At 36.3% G+C, this 22,699-nt stretch overlaps 1 protein-coding gene across 2 annotated transcripts in view; it reads left to right on the top strand.

The window, feature by feature from the left end:
- LOC115221546 (monocarboxylate transporter 12-like) overlaps positions 1–22,442 on the top strand; it is a 30,047-nt gene extending 7,605 nt beyond the window's left edge. For both annotated transcript variants that reach the window (XM_036510656.1, XM_029791747.2), the window contains exons 2-9: positions 1,324–1,589; positions 3,033–3,176; positions 5,399–5,671; positions 6,647–6,774; positions 8,885–9,053; positions 18,923–19,195; positions 20,242–20,367; positions 22,290–22,442. In XM_036510656.1, coding sequence (XP_036366549.1) covers positions 1,324–1,589; positions 3,033–3,176; positions 5,399–5,671; positions 6,647–6,774; positions 8,885–9,053; positions 18,923–19,195; positions 20,242–20,367; positions 22,290–22,423 — 1,513 coding nt within the window. In that variant the 3' untranslated portion in view covers positions 22,424–22,442. The remainder of the gene's footprint in view (positions 1–1,323; positions 1,590–3,032; positions 3,177–5,398; positions 5,672–6,646; positions 6,775–8,884; positions 9,054–18,922; positions 19,196–20,241; positions 20,368–22,289) is intronic.
- Positions 22,443–22,699: the final 257 nt, after the last annotated feature.

The following is a 22,699-nucleotide window of genomic DNA, read 5'->3' as shown; positions in this document are numbered from 1 at the left end:
ATCCTCTTTATGATACCTGATGCGACGTATCTGCGCCGGAGGTTGCAACACAACCAGTTAAACAGAATCCCACCCGTAAGGGACCGATGCAAGATGGGTCGAAACGATGGTCATGATGAATAAAGATTTTCGTGAACTCTATTTTCCGTTTCCCTCATTCATTATAAACTCAACGTACACTGCGGAATAGCTGGGGTAGATCCAGTGACACATATCAAAACTATGGATGACATCGGGTAGCCTACCCAGTGAAAGTGCTTTAATCGGCATACAACTAACCGTATACCCAAAGTACAAATAATTACTTATATATATATTACGGAGATGTACTTGCATAGCAAGTGACCTCATAATGAGTGGACAATCAAGTTCTTCTGAAATATGAGATCGTGTGCTGAAACAGAAACAATTGCAGCGTGGAAGGTGTTTATAAAACATTTAAAACACACAAAAACTGTTAGATTCACTTTAAAATTTAATTTGTCAAAATATTTTCGTCGCTTTGAGACCGTGACTTGCTCGCTGACAAAATTCGGTGAATTTTGTAAGCGGTCTCAAAGTGACGAAAATATTTTGACAAATTAAATTTAAATGTTGAAGTGAATCTAACGGTTTTTGTGAGTTTTTAAATGGCTTATAAACACCTTCCACGGTGCAATTGTTTATATATATATATATATATATATATATATATATAGGGAGAGTTTACGAAAAAAAAACAAAGATAAAGATAGGTGGTGTACAAAACAAACAGATGTATTAGTATAACTCTCAGAAATAGAAAAATCTTTTACGTTTCGAGCCTACGCTCTTCTACAGAAAGGGATACAGAAAAAACAAGGAGAGAAAAAATGTGTGTAGTGGCTAAAGATCTATCATGGCGTGTGTGTAATGTACGTATGAAACTGGAACTTAGAATGGAGAATGGACGAAGTATATATCAACAATGAAGAATAAGCGTTTTTTTTATATATATATATGAGAAAGGAACAGGTGTAGAATGAATGTTATTAGAAGTTAATGAAAGTTGGCATTGCTGATCCTAAACCTAACGCTATTGTTCTCCAGAAGACAGATTTACCCGACACATAGTGTCTCGTACATTTTCGTGGGTATTGAAAGTGTTTCAATGAGAATTAAAGTAAAATTATTTAATATCAAATTTATGTGTATACCTCTTCTCCTGCGCCAATGTATCTTCTCTGCGATTCTTAGATCCAGATATATATGACTTTACAGTTCGTTTCTTTTCAGCAAATACTCAGTCGTTCAAATGAACATAAACACGCAAAATATTCACGGTTTCTTCTTAAACATTTTCAGCAAATTCGATCCTCAAATGTCATTCCAACCAACGAGGCATGAAACAGCTGTCAAAGACGTAGAAATCTGCCAGAAACGACCAGTAGTACCAGATGGAGGCTGGGGATGGGTCGTCTGCTTTGCTGCAGCTTGTACCTGTTTCGTAGTGAGTGGACTAGCAAGTTCTGCTGGAATATTCCTGATAGGACTCAGAAGAAGCTTCGATGACCACGTTTCCAAGTTATCTACAGTGGGAGCGCTGATAGAAGGACTTAGCATGATGGCAGGTATCAACATATATTTTTCGTTATTTACATTATTTACATTATTTACATATGACGGGTATTTGTCCTCATCTTGTTTGTTGTTAACACAACATTTCGGCTGATATACCCTCCAGCCTTCTTCGGGTGCCTTGGGGAAATTTCGAACCTGGGTTAGATGTTATTATTGTTGTTGTTGTTGTTGTTGTTGCTCAACGGGCACATGGCGTAGTGGTTAAGAGCGCGGGCTACAAACCCCAAGATTCCGAGTTCGATTCCAAGCAGTGACTTGAACAATAATAATAATAATAATATCGAAAAATACCTCAGAAATGAAATCCCAGGTTCGAATATTCCCCCAAGACACCCGAAGAAGGCTGGAGGGTATATCAGCCGAAACGTTGTGTTAACAACAAACAAGATGAGGAGAAATATCCATCAAATGTAAACAATGTCCATAATTCCTCACCTCTTGAATATAGAACCGTATATTTTTCAGTTTTAATTCTGCTTTGATATGTTTTCTGATCTTTTACTGACTTCAGTCTCTGGATTCTTGTCATATTGAGAACCAATACTTTCAAAATTGTAGTCGATCTTATCGAATCTAACCGGGTACAAATGAGAACTGGTTCAATTCCCAGTTAAGCAATTTCACAATCCTTTGTTCTTTAAATTTCTAGGTTTTGGTCACGGCGATGCATACATACCACCACATCAACGTATATTTTTTTATCAGTAAACGATAATTCATTTAAATTTATTTGCCGAACTGCACACTTACGTTGCATAAATGAACATACCACATGCAGTACTTGTTTTTTTTAATCCGGTATATACCTTAACTTAAACACATACATTAAGAATTTCCGGTCAACCCGAGCTTAGAGTAGAAGACTTTCGCTCAGAGTTCCACCCGATGAAATCAAATGTCTGGACAATGTCTTTACCGCACAACTTCGGTCATGAATGACCATGGGATTGCACCTAGAAGGTTACCCTACTAGTCACAAGTCCGGGCAAGGTTGTTTATGGAAGACCAGCAGTCGCCCATGCATACCGGCCTCCCCTCTCCACGCCACCAGTGTTATCCAAGGGAAAGGCAAAGGGGCCGATACAGCTTGGCACCAGTGACGTCGCAACTCATTTCTACAGCTGAGTGAACTGGAGCAACGTGAAATAAAGTGTCTTGCTCAAGAACACAACACGCAGCCCGGTCCGGGATTCGAGCTCACAACCTCACGATCGTAAGCTCGACGCTCTAACCACTGAGCCATGCGCCTTCACCGCACAACTAACCCTCTTCTTATCTGTGTATTCATTTCTCGTTGATATTTTCGTCCAAAACAAATTACCTACATTTAACAATCAAATACATCAATAAGATTTGAACCCCAAATCTTTCAACTAAACCACACCAACTGACCCATTAAGCTTTACTATTTGTTCTTTGTTGTATATTTTCAGCTCCAGTTGCCAGTATCCTCTTGAATTACTTTAGCCATCGGACAGTGTTGATAATAGCAGGTCTTATTGGATGTACAGGTGCCGTATTAGGAACATTTTCTGTCAGTATCAATATGATGATAGTAACATATGGCCTCATATCAGGTAAGACACCGCTTTACTTTCTGTCACCATTTTTATGTCATATCATATTTTGCCTAATTTCCTAATATTATTTGCATCACATGCTTGGAATAGAAAAACAAGTTCCATATACTTTTCTGCTCTAGGTGCAAGGCCCGAAATTTTTGGGGGCGAGACCAGTCGATTATATCGACCCCAGTACGCAACTGGTACTTAATTCCTCAACCCCGAATCGATGAAAGGCAAGGTCGACCTTGGCGGAATTTGAACTTAGAACGTTAAGACAGACGAATTACCTATTTCTTTACTACCCACAAGGGGCTAAACACAGAGAGGACAAACAAGGACAACAAACGGATTAAGTCGATTACATCGACCCCAGTACGTAACTGGTACTTAATTTATCGACCCCGAAAGGATAAAAGGCAAGGTCGACCTCGGCGGAATTTGAACTCAGAACGTAACGGCAGACGAAATACTTCAAAGCATCTCGCCCGGCGTGCTAATGTTTCTGCAAGCTCGCTGCCTTAAACAAGTTCAATATCGTGTTTATTGCTTGAATTATTACATAAATAATACTTCAATAATAATTTTAAAACTCGGTAACATCGGTGCTCCAATATCCTGAAACATAAGAACATGTCATGTCACCACTCTCTAGAATATGTTACTTTAAAGGATATGAAATGTATTTCCTTTGCTACAGTTAATGTTGGTATATAAGAATAGGAAATGTTTTTATCGTGCCTGTAGAGGATTCGAAGCCGAATCACTAGTTAGTAGAGCAGATACCACGATAAGACCACGGTCGTTTCACGTGATCGGTCGATTAATTTCCAAGTACTTCCTAAGTGAGCCCTATAAGAAGGTGAATTTTGGTAGCAACTCCACAACGTAGAGGTGGCCACTAGACGTGTCCGTTCTCATGGCAGTTAGACAAATTTTCGCCCTAAATACAATGCGATTATTTTCCGGTTGTGAATAGCTAGTCACAAATTGCTATACACCAGTTCGATTTTCATAGACCCCAATAGTATGTCTCTCCCAGTGTAATTGTCGCTGTTAGTTTCTATCCAAAGACCAACACAGAAAACCCCATGTGCAGTAAATAAAATATTTGTTTATTGTTTGTGAGTATTCTTAATTATTTTTGCTCGCAACACTAAAAAGATATTCTCATTATTTCCCAACATCCCATAGCACTACATACCCGATAGAAGCTGTTGGACGGCTTTGTAAGGGTCTCTGATGTAATATATCTGGTTGTTTCTATTGCAATCTGGACAAATTTTCTTGTTTTTAATAGCAAGAACTAGCCAATAATAATTAATAAAACTCTATTTTTGTTTCTCATACACAGACCTAATCATGTATTCCTGACTTTAACATTTTGGTGTTTTCGGAATCTTAGAACTTTCATTATTTTTGAGGGAGGTTTTTAACGTTTTATTATTGATATGATGAACATGTAAACAATCCAATACGTTTTCGTGTTGATCCAATTATATTTATAACTAGCAGTATCGCCCGGCGTTGCTCGGGTTTGTAAGGGAAATAACTATATAAGCATTTTTAGAGAGTTATAGCCAAAAACATGGAAAAAAATGCATTAAAAATGGGAAAAAATTTATAGTAAATTTTTTAAAAAGTCGTTGACTCATCGTAGACATTTTTAGAGAGTTACTTACCTTATATTTAAAAAGAATATGCGTTAAAATGGAAAAAAATTATGGTTAATTTTTTTTAAATCGTAGACTCATCGTAGACGCGCGCTAATACCCAGAAGGGCTCAATATGAAACACGACTATAAGATACCTGGTTTTGGTTAAACTGTACCGCAAAATGTGGGAGTAGTTAGGAATCTAAAGCGTAGGAGACAGACTTCACACAACTTCACTTTTATATATAAAGATTACGTCTCGGCATGGGATTACCGCTTGCACGTCATTGACAAGGCCCAACGCGGCCGAAATGTATCTGACGTTCTTGTGAATAGTTGCTTTGACAATACACGTTACTTTTAGCACAACACGGTTATGAAGAAAATTTCTCTCCGAAAAGAACCACAGCAATATATCTTTCAATGGTGTCTATTCATTAAGTATAATACACAGGTTTCGATTTTATATTTTTAATATTTCATTCGATATAGTAACTGGCAAAGTTTATTTTTAGAACAAATGTGAGAGATACATCTTCCAAAACTGAACCCTAACCCGTGAAATATTCCATTCTTTTGCAGGTGTATCCCTTGGAATGTCCTTTTTCACCTGCCAGATTATTGCAGGTCTCTATTTTGATAAGAAACGGGCATTGGCAATCGGAATTACCAATTGTGGAGGAGGAATGGGCACCATGTTGTTTAGCTTGATTGTCCAGTTACTCTTGGATTTCTATGGACTTAGAAGCACGTTGCTCATTATAGCGGGAATTCTTCTGAATATCACTGTTTTGGGAGCCCTTTGCCGACCTCTCCCCTACACCAGCGCAGGGGCTGGAAACACAGAATATAAAGGTGAGTTCATTCAAGTTCGGAGTTCTCATTTACGAAAATCCAAAATCTGTTACGGCTACGGATTGGACATGCACAAAAAATCGAACAACATGCGCAGTAGCTACTTGGAATTAGTTGGACCAGGTATCTACAGCAATAAACTCGAGTAAAATTCTATGACCTTGCCTCGGGTAAAAATGTTGCTACCAATATATGAAATATGTGTGTATACTTTTTTGCAAGCATACACACACACACACACACACTAATATATATATATATATATATATATATACATATAGGGAGAGTTTACGAAAAAAGCAAAAGACGAAGACAGGTGGTGTAAAGAACAAACAGATGTATTAGTATAACGCTCAGGAATAGAAAAAGTCTTTTACGTTTCGAGCCTACGCTCTTCTACAGAAAGGGACACAGAAAAACGAGGAGAGAAAAAAATATGTGTAGTGGCTAACGATCTATCATATATATATATATATATATTATATATATATATATATATATATATATATATCTATATATATATATATATATATGAGTATATTCTTTTATTTGTTTCAGTCATTTGACTGCGGCCATGCTGGATCACCGCCTTTGTTCGAACAAATCGATGCCAGGACTTATTCTTTGTAAGCCTAGTACTTATTCTATCGGCGTCTTTTGCCGAACTGCTAGGTTACGGGGCGCGAACACACCAACATCGGTTGTCAGTCTACGGCGGGAAGATAACCCAATATTTAAATGGCAATTTTTTAATGGGGGTGAGGTAACCAAAACGTACCCCAATTGTATGTGATCCCTTGATTTGCTGTCGACAGTTTCTATCATGGGTTCAAATCACAGACAACCGTCTCATGCATGTCTCATGCATATATAACTCGTTGTGTGCATACATTTGGTGTGCTTACGTATGTGTGTGAGGATGTGAAAAAAATTAAATAATATTTCAGAAGAATTTATACAAATCTTTAATTACAGATGGAACCGACCACCCCACGGCAATGGAACTTCCGTCTTTAGCACCGGAATATATCAACGGAGAAAACATCAAACAGAGAGAAATGATAAACGAAGCATTTGATTTATCGGACGAGAAACAGAATACGGTGAGAGAGACAGAGAGAATATTTACTACATGGTTGTTTATCACTTAGACACACACACACACACACACACACACACACACGCACGCACGCACGCACGCACACGCTCACACACACACGTATCGCTGTAGACAAACTCATTTAACATGTAGTTAGCCACATGAATACCAATAAAGGTTCTGATATCAGTACAGATACACAGCGATTAAATATTTAGAGGTGGGGGTGGGAATAGCCATACCTACTTCTTGATATGAAACCTGGTTAATGAAGTAATTAATCACACACTTAGTATAATGAGTAAAGAAATATAATTAATTAAAATAACGCAATGAAGTAAAAAATTAATTAAATTAATTAAAATAATTTAATATTGACTGCATTGAGAATTGTGTCTGACTTTCAGCTGTGACAACTGTTGATATGTTTCGGTCTTATTGGTGCTCATCGGCGAAATGTTGTCTTTAACTGTTAATGTAATATGTTAGACGGGAGAGATATATAAGAGATGCTAATGAATGATCACAGAGGTAGGCGTGGTAAGGTAGGAGAATCACAGGAAACCAACATACGGATGGCTTTTAGAGGAGAACAATCTAGAAAGTAAGCCCTAAATGAATTCCTTTGATAAGCCTTTATATTTTAATTAAAATTTACAACATTAATAAGTATAATCATTGCATTAGTCAGTGTCGATTGCTTGGGATTTTCTAAATATTCAGGTGATATAAATAGGACTAGAAATAAATAGAAAATAGAAAAACGTGAGCCTTAAATAGAAATATTTCTCTCTCTGTTGCGAAGAGAGAAGCAACTAATTAATATTTCAATTCGTTATAAGCACACGAAGCAGTTAGGATCGAAATAATGCTGTGTATGTTTATTTTTAACTGGTCTGTAGAGAAAGCAGTGTTCTCCAAAACAAAATGCCGCAACGAATGCATTTCACGTTCTGACGTTCAAGAACGTGTTGTGAATAAACAAACACATTATTTATCTGTATTTCATCAGAGTTTTGTCACAGTTTTTCAGTTATCTGACCTTTATCTCTCCTATTTGTACAGTTATCACAATTAATTACAAGAGATCATATTCCAACAGTTACTTTTTATCTTTTACTTGTTTCAGTCATTAGGCTGCGGCCATGCTGGGGCATCACTCTGAAGAAATTTCGTCGAACGAATCGACCTCAGTACTGCTTTAAAGCTTTCTACACTTTCTATTGGTCTCTTCTGCCAAACCACTAAGTTACGGGGACGTAAACACACCAACACCAGGTGTCAAGTGGTTGTAGGGGACAGACACAAACACACACGTACACATAGATATATATTTAGATAGATAGATAGATAGATAGATAGATAGATATGATGGGTTTCTTTCAGTTTCCATCAAGCAAATCCACTGAGGCTATAGTTGAAGACACTTGCCCAAAGCGCTACACACTGGAACTGAACCCGGAACCATGGGGTTGAAAATAAAACTTCTTATCACACACGAATGCCTGTCACAATTATCCCGGATAACTTATAACTTATACACATTCACTGAAATATTTTTCTTTCTTTTTTTTCAATTAGGAAAACGTAATTAACGATATTCCATATTCGTATATTTCGTTTTTGGATTTGGTTTGCAAGATTCTTTATCTGAGTTCGTGTGTTGAGTCAAAACTATTGAAAAGGTTGCAAGACGCAACAAAATTTTAGGACAATAAAAATAAGAAAAAAGTGGAAATTTTACTGGTGAATGTGTTACATAATAAGGCACAAAAAGAAAATGACTCTCCCCAGACACAACAGAATATTCGTATAATTATCACCATTGACTCAGGACAAAATATATCCCTCCACGAATAATACGCGTTCAAACGTTTCAAGTTACGAAACTCCGTGTTCGATATTACGCTTGTCCGTATAATGAAATGAAAAGAAAAAACACGAACGAACAATACAGGAAATAGGGAGGAGACCCTTACAAAACCCTTGATGTATGAAATGATATTTTTATTCTTTTATTCGTTTACTTATTTTACTCATTTGACTGCGGCCTTGCTGGAGCACCGCTTTGTTAAAAAAAATTTTTTATCTGAAGTATATTTTATTAATTTTAGGGGAGTCCTCTACCGGCAGAAAAAAGTGACATCAAAGATGAGACGATTGTAGAGAAGCAGAAAATCGACGGAGGTTCAATCCTGAAGCGATGTTCAGCTGTAATTGGGGTGGAAATTTTTAAAGATATTAACTTTGTGTTGCTGACGATCTCCTACACATTTTGGGTGTGTGAGTATCACTACTGCTATTACTACTACTACTACTACTACTACTACTACTTAGAATAATTTTATGATTCTTACGTGCGAGCCTTTCATGTCATAAAAAGAAAGCTATTGTTTGCGATTGAACTGATATACATCCATATACGCCTATACACACACACATACAGACAGACAGACAGGCATGTAGTTATTCTATCCATATTAGAAGTTTAGGTTTATACCTGCAATTATTGGGACCCTGGGATATGTAACACACTGCCTAAATAGCAATCTTGAGAAATTTGGCTTCTCAAAACCAGAAAGGAGAAAGCTAATTCGAACACTACAGATCCAATCTATCACTGGAACTGTAAAAATCTGTAAAACTTTCCAGAAGTTTAGCATTTAAGTAAATATGAACACACACATACGTACAAAAATACCCTGTTGATGATGTTGGGAAGAAATCTTGGAAGTAAAATTGAATAATGACGTACGTACATACATACATAAAAATATTGATAGAACTTATATTTAGAAGGTTGTTTGCTGTAGTGACGGTTCGTTTCGCGCCTATAAAACGCTTAGCTGTATTGGCCACTCGTCAGGCTCAAAAGGCCGGAGCCACATAACCTCTCTACAACCCTTTATTTGTCATATAGATATATAGTTATATTATTTATATACTATATATCCTGATACGTGTGTGTGTGTGCGAGTTCAAATAGTTTCTTAAGCTAAATTTATGATGGTTATAATATCTTATATTAATTGCTAAATTTCACCGCTACTTTATACTAAACTTTCAAAAATCCTAATAAAATAGTTCTGTCAGTTTTATTATATATAAAGAATCTAACCACGTTTTGAATAACTTCTTAAAAATTTAGTTTTAAATGTTTCATTCAAGTAGGGTGTTGCTAAAGGTTTTCGTTCCATTCATCCGTTAATAACTTTTTGAGTAGCACAGTCTTGTTTAGTAATCTGAGTTTTACACGTCAACCAAAATTAAACACCCGACAAAGAAAGAAGAAATTTTGAAAACCGTTTCATATTAACTCATTTAATATAATTACAATTAAAAAATAATATAAATAACACATAATAATGGTATTTCTCTCAGTAATTAATGAGGAATAAACGCTGTCTTTTGAATTAAACTCAGGGGCGGATCCAAATGGTAGGGCAAGAGGGGCATAAATCTTACCAAAAAGACCATGTATTTTTTGTACGGCAGAGATCTATTAAATACATTTTCATAACGGCACCATCCTTCACAGGCATTCCGAAACATTAGTTTCGTACCGTCAAATGTTTTTAAACAAACATATATAGTCAACAATTTTTACGAACTTAGACGAATCTCATTTTATTTCATTTACTTTACATCATACTTCACTGTTTTCTTAAACCAGCGCATTTTCAATTTGATGTATTAAGCTCCAATTTTATTGTCATTTATTTGATAACTCTCATTGTTTCACATTTCACTTACATTTCATAATAAATTTCGCATTTGACTGGTTTCAGCTATTAATGCAGTTCCTTAGCAATAAATGTTATTTCCTTCTAGCATACCCACCAAAATGTCTGAAAAATGGCTACTGTTCTCTTCATAGATTGTATTTGTGACTTCAGTCACAATGTTTTGAAATTAAAACCTTTTTTCCAGAGCATTCCTTATAGATTCGGAACTGATTAGCTGATACAGAATTTTCTTGATCTGAGAACTTCCAAGAGCTTTCTAGAAATTTTCTAGAACTTCGCAGTAGTTTGAATAATAATATAAACTCAGTGATTCGTCCGTTCATATGAGTTCTAGCTGCCCAAGTGGATGGGCCAAGCTGTACCTTTCGCATTTGACTGGTTTCAGGTTTTTTTTAATTTTTATTTCTACTGATATTTGGCAATTTGTATCTTTATGTTATGCAATTAATTTGATACAACCTGTTGTCCACTCGTAGCGGGATTGTTTGTTACTCTTTTACTCTTTTACTTGTTTCAGTCATTTGACCGCGGCCATGCTGGAGCACCGCCTTTAATCGAGCAACTCGACCCCCAGGACTTATTCTTTTGTAAGCCCAGTACTTATTCTATCGGTCTCTTTTGCCGAACCGCTAAGTGACGGGGACGTAAACACACCAGCATCGGTTGTCAAGCAATGCTAGGGGACAAACACAGACACACAAACACACACACACACACACACACACACACACACACACATATATATATATATATATATATATATATATATATACATATATATACGACGGGCTTCTTTCAGTTTCCGTCTACCAAATCCACTCACAAGGCTTTGGTCGGCCCGAGGCTATAGTAGAAGACACTTGCCCAAGGTGCCACGCAGTGGGACTGAACCCGGAACCATGTGGTTGGTAAACAAGCTACTTACCACACAGCCACTCCTGCGCCTTTATTTTCACTTGTAACATATAAACGCTAATTGTTTAGTCTTTATTTTCCAACTTTGATAATGAGTGGAGGAAAAATTGCAATTTGATCCATTTTATGTTACATGTGGAGAGAAAAAGATCGATTACAAGGAGAGCGGCAAAAGACATTAACGATGGGAAAAGTCTAAGAACTGTCAAAGAGTGTGTGGCACAAAACTGGTTCAGACGTTTCAAGGAAGGTGACACCAGCCCCGTCGGAAACAAACCAATATCAGATAGACCATCTGTTGTGGAATATGACGAATATGACGCTTTTCTTGAAATTTTTAATAACAGCCAGTCACAAAGATTCGTACATTTTCAGCAGAACTTGGTTCTTCACAAACCCCTATCAAGCTCGGCCTTGTGCATAGACGCTGTCGAGAAGTTCCTCATGAACAATAACCGATCTCAGTGATGTATGAACACTTGCAAACAACTGCTGGCAAATCCTTCAGATGCCCGTTTTTGGGGGTCGAATTGTAATTGGGAATGAAAAAAGGATCTATTTTCGTAACCTTAAAAATCCGTGGCTTCGTTGTGCCAGGCTTCATAACCTGTTGTCAAATAAGGGCGGTTTGAATAGAATATCATCTTATGTGTTTTGAGTTTTGAGTGTGTGTTGCACTCGTAAAAATGCTAAATTTTATGCTCATCAAATGCAGGGGATGGTGGTGATCCCTGCTGTACTCTTTCACCACAACTTTCTCTCACTCTTACTTCCTGTTTCTGTTCTACCTGTATTTCAAAGGGCCGGCCTTGTCACTCTCTGTGTCACGCTGAATATCCCCGAGAACTACGTTAAGGGTACCCGTGTCAGTGGAGTGCTCAGCCACTTACACGTTAATTTCACGAGCAGGCTGTTCCGTTGATTCGAATCAACCGGAACCCTCGTCGTCGTAACCGACGGAGTGCTTCCATCCACACGGAATTGGTCAATCGAAGACTTCGTACTCCAACAGTACAATGCTCCGGCACACATTACCAATGTGATCAAGCGCAAACTAGAACTTGAGTGGCTGGAAGTGGTGGCTCATCCTACCTAAAATCCGGATCTTACACCAACAGATTACTGTATTTTCCGAGCAATGGCTCATCTCTACGAGAACAGAGGTTCAACAATATGGATGCGGTCGAAAACTGGTACAAGGAAGGTTTTTGCCTTTAAAGCATTCAAATGGAATTTTGATTAATAAACGCTTTCCGTATTGAACTTGTTTAAACTATTGATTAAAGCTTGAAGTGCGAAAAAAAAACTTTTGACTCAACCTTGTATTTATCAGAGATGATATCAAGGATCCGCAACCACCAGACAGACGTATTTTGCCATGTCTGTGATTAAAGTACCAAAAGAAGAGCCTAAAAAGAACTCTGCGACAGCATCTGCCAAAATGTACGAGGCCTACAAGTTGTTTCGCCATGTGTCTCGGGTAACAAAACAAACTCTGCTCACCTCAATTAACCTGCGAGTGTTATGAAAATACCTTACAAGGTAAGATATACAATTTCTCTTTGCGTGTAAAGTAGGATTTTATATTATAAAAAAAATTTTGAGATGCAGCACGGAATTTTGTCAGTGAATCGACGAAAATATTTTGACAAATCAAATTTAAATGTTGAAGTGAATCTAACGGTTCTTGTGTGTTTTTAAATGACTTATGAACACCTTCCACTATGCCAAAAATTTGGAATTTTATAAATATTAAAAGAGATTTTAAAAAAATATCCATTGTTTAGAAAAAAATATATCTGATATGAAATTTGTTGGGAGAAACTATTAGACACCAGTTGCGATTAAAATAATTTATTTTTTCTTAAAATCAATTTTATTTTGTTCTTTTTCAGAATGGTATAGAGGTCGGTTATTTCAAGAATTCGGCAGGAACACATTATCCACTCAGGCAATTGTAATGTTCTCATATCGGACTCTTCCAAACATCGAACTGGCAAGAATGCATTTCCTAGTATGTACTCCGATTTCCCATCATCCATCACCCGCATTTCTGGAGAAAGAGAGAGAGCAGCAGCAATTTGGAATGGCAGAAAGACGCTGTAGGTGCATATTGCAATTGCACCCAAGTGCACCTGAGAAAAGAAGCCATAATACTCCCAGACAAAAATACCTCAATAATTTGATGAGAGACACAGGAACCATAAAATACAATTCCAAACTCTTGATCTTTAGATCCAAGGAATGGAAGTCACTGATCAGAAGAAGTGTCCCTGGATTTTTCGAGAAGGGCTCTGCATCTACCAAAATATGACCAGTCTGTTTGAAGCAATCGAAATCGCTTGCAGCTTAAACAAATGGCGTCACTTCAAAGACATGGCGCTCCGGAACTTATCAAAAGTATCCGCCTCTTTTCCTGGCTCACTCAGTTTCTTCAAAGAGGAATACAACAGCGTCAATACCTTTCGAGATCTTTTGAAGTATGATGACGATAGCAAGGAGGTAATCGAAAATTCAAAATGGTGACATTCCTGTTGAGTCTCTATTGTGGCTTTACAAGTTCCCATGCTATCTTCACCTTTGGGACAGGATAGACAGCAGGGCCACCACGGTGCTTAATGAGCGGCAGCACTGGCCATAACTGCCTCTGCTATTCTTGCGGAGAAGCAACACCAACTGCGAGTGATTGGGGGACTTTTGAAAGAAGTTTGCAACACTGCACATCAGTTGGGTCTTAAAAAGCACTTTTTTTCACGGTTTTCATAGGAGTCAGCAACCTTTACTTATCTTCAAGATTTCTTCCCTAAACTGCCTGAAGCAAAGTCCGAAGTCGATATCCATTTTCAGACCGCAGATAAAATAAGATACTGGAGTGTAAGGAATTCCATATGACGCTAAGTAAAAAAGAAAAAAAGGAACCTGGGGCGTCTTTATCATGATATCATAATGATACGGAGCTTCCAGGCGCAATCGCAAGATAGGAAACTATGTGGAGCAAGTTGAGAATTTGGTGAAGAGCTAATACAAAATGAGTTGCAGGATGTCTCTGAAATCCTGTAACCATGACGGTCATTTTGACAAATTTAAGAACATGGGAAGGCTGTCAGCTGAGCAAAGTGATCGCCTCTTTAAGGATTTACAGGATTTTTAACAACAATAACAATAAACAAATGACGAGAATATTATAAAAGACAATCCTTGGTGACTGATATGGGAAATCGGTTTACATAACCGTCACAAATCTCGGAAGTCTACCAAGTCCTAAACATTTGAATTCGCTTTTTTATAACCTAAGCATAGCTAAGTATAGTTAAATGCGAAAAATATTTTGAAAAATCGTTATTAAAGTTACAAAAGCAAATTTCGAAGAAAATAAACTTCCGTTAGTACTTTCAGATAAATTTCCTTCATTGAAAGCTTAGACTGGCTCCAATTATTATGATAATGAACTAAATCTAAAAGGAAATCACAATTAAAGTATCATCCGCAAACACGGGCATACATTTTTGAGGGGAAACACCTTGTGTGGATATGTATATATCTGTAAGAATGCATACACACATATATATGCATATATATATATATATATATATATATATATATATATATATATATATATATACATACATATACATATATACATATACGTTTATATATTTGTTTTGCAAGATTCTTGATGTGAAATCGTGTGTTGAAACAGATGCTGTTGTATTTAGGAATGGTCATTTTGCCAGTTTAGCCAATAAAAACACACGCACTATATATTTGGTGTTAATTTGCTTCAGAGTACTTTCGTCACAGGAGTGTGACGAAAGAACTCTGGCCGAAATAAGATTAAGATTAATGTAAAAAATAAATAAAGCTGAAGCAAATTAACTCCAAATATATAGTGCGTGTGTTTTTATTGGCTAAATTGGCAACATGACCATTCCTAAATACAACAACATACATATATATATAGAATTTGTTGTTGAAAATGCACCTGAATTTGTAATTGTTTTTAAATAAATTTATTTACATACATACCAAACTAGTTTCAAAATATTTTTCTTTCTCACTGGTATAAACATTTTGGATTTAAAATGTTTAAATGATCAAATGTTCACCAAATTCAATAATATCAAAAATGATCGACGAAGAATACAAAAATTGTGGATCATCAAAAGTTCAGTCATTCTGAGTTAAGTGAGAGATAAGAAAAGAAGAGAGTAAAGGAAAGGGATTTTGTTGCAGTTTCTCCTATCTTCCGTGTGATTCCTTTTTTTTTCCATCACGTGCAGGGATTTTCGCTTGCAACGGGATATTTTGGAATCATTGTAGTTTATAAGTTTTTTTCCGTGAGCGGATTTAATTTTTAATCTCTCTCTATATAAAGCTGAAGTTGTCTGTGTATGGCAGGTTTCAACTAACACTATCTCCTCAGACACCCTGCGGCGGAAGTTGACCAAAATTGAGAGTATGATAGAAGAAGGCTTGCCCTTCCTTCCGTAGAAGAAAAAATTCTAATCGGACCATGTTAACACCAAAAATTATTTACATCAAAGAGGTGCTTTTTTCTATGAAAAACCCTATTTTTTACTATTTTTTTACTGTGTGTCGCCATTTTTCGGTGTATTTCAACCAGAAAAATGTTTACTTAAAGAGAATAACAAGCTACAGAATGCAAAATTTTTACATTTCAAAAATTCCAATTCTAAAGGGTCGAAACAAACCCGAGCAACGCCGGGCGATACTGCTAGTTCATTATAATTCTGATGACGTCTTGTTCTTTCTGGTGGTCAAGTTTGGCATTCTGCCTGGTTGCTTCTCTGTAGGGAATGGTCATCAACCCTTCCAGTTGTTTGATTCTCTTAAAGGGTCAGTTTGTTTTATTTTCTGAAAGTCCAGTTCTGATCGCAGGTAAATTTTCATTGTCTAGAGATAGGTGACGTCAGCAATTGGTGTTTGTGTTGTATGGTGACTTTGAGTTGTAGTTTCGATACCCGCGAGGGAGACTCTTACTAAAGTTTTCGAATTATGTCTGTTGTGTCTGGTTGTTTTTTTGTGGAGAAATTGAGTTTTTTCTTCGTTTTAGTTTTTTTTTTCTTCTTCCAAAATGATACTTGGCTGTGATTTCTATTTTTTAATGAGTAAAATGTTGATACACATTTTTTATATTCTTTGCCGATCATTTTTGATAATATTAAATTTTGTGAACATTTAATCATTTAAACATGTTTTTCCACTTCGCAATTTTTATTTTTTTAAATCCCATATATTTATACCATTGATAAACAAACAATATTCTTGAAACAAGTTTGGTATGTATATAAATATATTTATTTAAAAACAATTACAAGTTTTTCAAATATCTATTTTTTTCCCTTTCTCTCTCTAATTCTGTGTTTCTTTTCTTTTATTTCTTTTTCTTATTTTCCCCCTTTTCTCTCCCCCCCCCCACTTGTTATTGTCTGATTTTTTCCTTTTCTTTCTTTCGCCTGTAACAACTAGGTTGTATAAGCATACACTTGGAAATTTTGCGTGTGTGTGAGTGTATACATATATAGGCATTTGTATACATTTATGTTTTGCCTATATGTGTCAGTAAACGTATGTAGCTACGTACATACGTCTGTATATTTACAGTATATATGTATATTATAGATTGTTTGGTATATGTATGTATTGCTAAATGTCTGTCTATTTTAGCATGAAAACTTTTCAAACGGATATATCTTTTAATTTATTATTTTTACAGCTAATTATTTCCTTCTTTATAAGCTATTTTTGATTTAAGGTTTTCTTCGAGTTTTATAATAATATGATTTTTAACCGCAGTTTATTTCATGCAACCGGTTTTTGAAAAGGCCGTTAGTTGAAAGGACCAATGAAACAAAACCATTTTCAAACGTGTATCTATCAAAGTAATTGCATTTCTGCATATTACGTTATCTTGCTCCATTCTAAACAAAACTGTCCGACGAACGGGAACGTGAAACTCTGAGTAACAGTTTTTGTGATATTTTTGCTGCTTTCTAATATATATATATACACACACACACACACACACACACACACCACACACACACACACACCACACACACACACACACATATATATAACTAATGTAGGATAAAATTTTTTTCGGGAAAAAATTTTTATCAATGGCCAGTATATCGAAAAATACCTTTAAAGGTCAAATTTACAAATAATTTACAAAATGAGGGCAACAGAAAAATTCTATTGCCAAATATGCCGAAAAAAAAGACAAAACAATTTTGACAATTTTGTCTTTTTTTCGGCATATTGGCAATAGAATTTTTCGTTTGCCCTTATTTTGTATATATATATATATATATATATATATATATATATATATTAAAAAGTTGAAATTTACAGAAAGAGAAAAGATAGGTGAATGAACAACAAGTAGGTGTATTAGTTTGACCCTCGAGAAAGTGAGAAAGTCTTTTACGTTTTAAGCCTACGCTCTTCAAAGGAAAGGTATAAGTGAAAACAAACAGGGAAAATAAAAAGGAGGAAAATTTTTAAAAACTTGTGGGTTTAGCGATCAATCATGGTGATTGTATATATTCTTTTATTCTTTCATCCTATTATTTATTTCAGTCATTTGACTGCAGCCATGCTGGAGCACCGTCTTTAGTCGAACAAATCGACCCCAGGACTTATTCTATCGGTTTTTGTTGCCAAACCGATAAGTTAGAGGGTCGTAAACACACCAACATCGGTTTCAAGCGATAGTGAGGGGATAGACACAGACAAACAAACATATACATTTATATACGACGGGCTTCTTTCAGTTTCCGTCTACCAAATCCACTCACAAGGCTTTGGTCAGCCTGAAGCTATAGTAGAAGACACATACCCAAGGTGCCCCGCAGTAGGACTGAACCTGGAACCATGTAGTTTGTAATCAGGCTACTTACCACACAACCGCTATATATATATATGTGTGTGTGTGTGTGTGTGTGTGTGTGTGAAAATTAGAGAAAAACACTATTATGCATTTCAAACAAATCATAGACATAAACCAAATCATAAATAAAAAATGAATTATATTTTTTAAAAACATATAACTAGATCACAAAAAGTACAAAAATGAATAATCAATATATAATAAGCAAAAAAAACTACGTACGTTTCATGACTATAATTAAATTCAATCAATTCAATTTAAAAGTATAGTCACTCTTCAGGTTAAAAATAATAACAATAATAGTTAAATAAATAAGCAAATAGAATTAAACAATATTTATTTAAAAAATAAAATTATATATATCCTTGAGCAGGCTAAAACAGATGATGTTTTTTTACAACATCATAAATTAAATAACTTGTGTTTCAGTAGTGTATAACGCTAAGACGGTTCTCTTATCACAGTGAAACGGCAAATCGTCAGAAGAAAATAGTAATTTAATCCAATGTTACTAACCAACCGCAGTTGGGTAAAAAATGCTGACTAAATCTGTTTAAACGTTTATTATATTGCAGCTACTGCCGCAATGTATGCCTTCATACCACCTATGTGTGTCTGGTCGTTTGGAATGAGTAAACAAAATGCTGCACTTTTGATGTTGTTTCTGGGGATGTTTGCGACAATCGGTGAACTGTTACTCGGAGTATTTGTCGATTTCCTTCACTTTAGTAGCAACAAAATATATGTTTTTTCCTTGTCGATACATGTAATCACTGCAATATTGATACCACACTGCAATAGATTCGAATACATGGCTCCTGTGGTTTCCGTCTTTGGATTCGCGAGTGGTAAGTTTTTGCAATCAGTTATAGTTTATATATGGATTACATTCACAGGTATGAAACGTCTTAGCACAGCTGTTCTGGCGCAGACGTTCTGGTGCAACCGTTTTGGCGCAGTCGCTTTGGCGCAGTCGCTTTGGCGCAGCCGTTTAGGCATCACTGATTCGACGCTGACTTATTTGATGCTTTACTGTAGCAAACATTGTGATACTGCACTCAGCCTATCACTCCTTATTTCTATATCTGTCTCTCCCCCTCTGTGTAAGAGTCTGTCTGTCTCTGTCTCTCTCACTCTATATATCCCCCTCTATCTGTCTGTCTGTCTACGTAAGCATACTTCTCTTTACGTGTACGAAGAGGTGTTTATGTCGATGACGTTCAATTAATTGTTTCCCCCGCTATCTTTCTGTCATTCTGTTTCTACGTGAATATTTCTGATTGAGCGCTTAAAAGAGAGACAGACAGTGTGTGTGTGTGTGTGTGTGTGGTGTGTGTGTGTGTTTGCCTCCGGCGTTAAAAATTGCTGTTGCCAAAACAGATTGCTTATCCAGTCAGCCGTGAGAAATTACCAACTGTCAAACAGTTTCGCCCAGTCGTCTCTTCTGCTCTCAGCTCTCAGATCCTACATGAATCTCAAAAGAGAAATATAAGATATAAACATACGTGTGTTGTGCGACTGTGGGCGTATAAAGGAACTTATTTACCAGACACCACAATAATAAACTATTCAACCAGCGTGTACGCTGACAAACCTCTTCGTTTCCCCAGTTAAAGTTTTTCATTCATTTATAGTCTGAGATCGCACACAGTGAGTAAAGCCTGAGTAAATTCTAAAACTTGGATTAAGACCTCTTTGAGGAAGAAAAACGTAAATTTGGATCTATGAACGAAGGAGACATATTAATCCTGTACATAAATGTTAATCTGACGAACGTTCTACAGAGCTTTTGGTTTTCTTAAGGAGAAAGATCTTAGGGTTTCTTTATACATTGTATCATCAGATTAAAGATAAATTATGTTTATTTTTTTACTATTCTCTTTTTTTTCCCCAGGATTAGCGGTGTCTCTCAGATTGGTCCTCACTACAGAAGTTGTTGGCTTAGAACATTCCACAAAAGCATTCAGTGTTCTTAGTTTCTTCTGTGGAATTTTATTTTCCGCTTCTCCCCCAATCTATGGTGAGTTTACAAGTTTACCAATGTTATTATTAAATACGTTTCTGTAAAATACAGAATAGAAGAACCAAAGAAATATGGCCGTAAATCCCTCTCATCTCTTCTGTTTCGCGTAAATAAGGAATACTAGAAGATTCTGAAAGTAAACTATGAATACGCCCTTGAATCAGCCTCAAATTAAAATGTCGGCACGCATCAGGTTGGTGCAAAAGTAATGTCCGATTTCTAGAAAAAATGTTTACCAATTTTTTAACCTCTTCTAATAGTTTTAAGATATCTCTGTGTCCAATTTATACTATCTTCTTTCAGATTATCTAACTTCTGGCCATAATTCTCAGAAAATTTTACCACCATGTTTGTCCCATCTAAAGATTACATAAGAAATGTTTTACTCTACGAGTTTCATAAAGGTGTTAATGCAAGTGCGACCGGAAGATCTGTTCAGAGCACTTATGAGGATGATGTAGTGAATGAAAGAAGTTGCAGGAGGTGGTTTTCTTGTTTCCGAAGTGGGGACTTCACTTTGAAAGAAGAGGATCCAAAAGAGGGTCGTCCAAAAAAACTTGATTCCGAAATGTTGGAAGCTCTTGTTTCAGAGAACCCTACCGTTACCACTAGGGAACTTGCAGAACAGTCAAACGTGGCCCATACAACCGTGGTACGCTACCTAAAACACGTTAGAAAGGTTTCAGTGGCTGGAAAATGGGCCCCTCACAAGCTATCGCCAGAGATTCGACAACAGTTTGCTACGTGTTTTCAGTCATTGCTTTCGCGACACTTTCGAGCAACATTTTTAGACAGGCCCGTTACAGGTGAGGAGAAGTGGATTATTTACCATAATGTTAAACGCTGCCATTCTTGGATCAGTCGAGGAGGAAGGATGGCCAGTTCAACATCCGAGAGCAGGACTTCATCCAAAGAAGATCATGTTGAGTGGGGTATTAAAGGAGTGATCTATTATGAACTGTTTGTCAACAACCAAACAATTAATCTTTACTGTGAATAACTTCCTTATTTGAAAACAGTTCCGAGCCAAAAGCGAGCATCCTTGATTAAAAGAAAGGATGTCATCTTCCATCACGATAATGCTCGTCCCCGCACAGCTCGACTGACCAAAACTCTCTTGGAAGAACTTGGTTGGAAAATGCTGCCTCATTCTTCATATTCTCCTGACCTTGCTCCTTCTGATTACCATTTGTTCCGAGGACTACAGAACCATTTTGATGGACTTAGGTTAACAACAAGAGACGAGATTGAAAATGAGTTGGATTCATATTTTGGTTCTAAACCTACAGAATTTTACAAGCGAGGCATTTATAAGGTTATTGAAAGATGGAATGAGGTCATTGAAAGCAATGGAAAGTAGGTTAATGAATGAATCATTCCCATAGTCATTGGCTTATTCATTTTTCCCTTCGATCTTTAAATCGGACATTTCTTTTGCACCAACCTGATATATCATTTATATTGTTTATATAAACGCGGAGCAGCATTAATATTCTGTCTTAGAGAAATTTTTCAAGTCTTCGTTCCAAACGCCGTTGCTTTTCCAGACTCCAGCGTTTCAATCTTGTTTTGCGTTCTTAGCTTATAGATATTTTCTTTTCAACTTGAAATTCCAAAGAATTTGCTCCAATTGTTTGGATAATAATTACAATAATGTATTCAATATTTGAAAGATTTAGAACGGCGAGCTGGCAGAATCGTTAATCCGCCGAGCAAAATTCATTTCATCTTTCCTTATGTTCTGAGTTCAAATTCCAACGATTCGAATTTGCCTTTCATCCTTTCGGGGTCGATAAAATAAGTACCAGTTGAGCAGTGGGAGGGAGGGTTGATGAAATCCACTCACCCGTCCCGCAAAATTGCTGGCCTTGTGCCAAAATTTGAAACCAATCTAATATACGAAATCTTTTTGATTTTAGGGCTGGTTTTCGATGCGACAAAATCATTCGTGGCTATTTTCTACGGAGGAGGAACTTGCGCGTTAATTGCGATAATTTTCTTTTTGTTAATTATGTATCGAAATAAAATACACGAAAAACGTCTGCAGAAATAAACTTTGTTTTCTAAACTTTTGTTTGTTTTTTTAAACTGTTGGTTTCTCTATAAAATCAAAGCTGAGCTCGACGGTTGAAAGATAGTTTTGGGGGATAAGAAAATAGTGAAATTGATGACTAAATGACGATGAAGTCATCACAAATGTCAAAAATACTCGGGAAATTTACTCCAATTCAAAATTCACCGATTCAGTAATGATTTTTAGATTTATTTTTTTACTTGTTTCTGTCACGAGACTGTGGTCATGCTGGAGTGACACCTTGTAGAATTTATA

Source organism: Octopus sinensis, linkage group LG18 (assembly GCF_006345805.1).
Source record: "Octopus sinensis linkage group LG18, ASM634580v1, whole genome shotgun sequence".
Lineage (NCBI taxonomy): Eukaryota > Metazoa > Mollusca > Cephalopoda > Octopoda > Octopodidae > Octopus > Octopus sinensis.
Note: the sequence above shows the minus strand (reverse complement) of the source record. Positions and strands in the feature narration are given on the sequence as shown.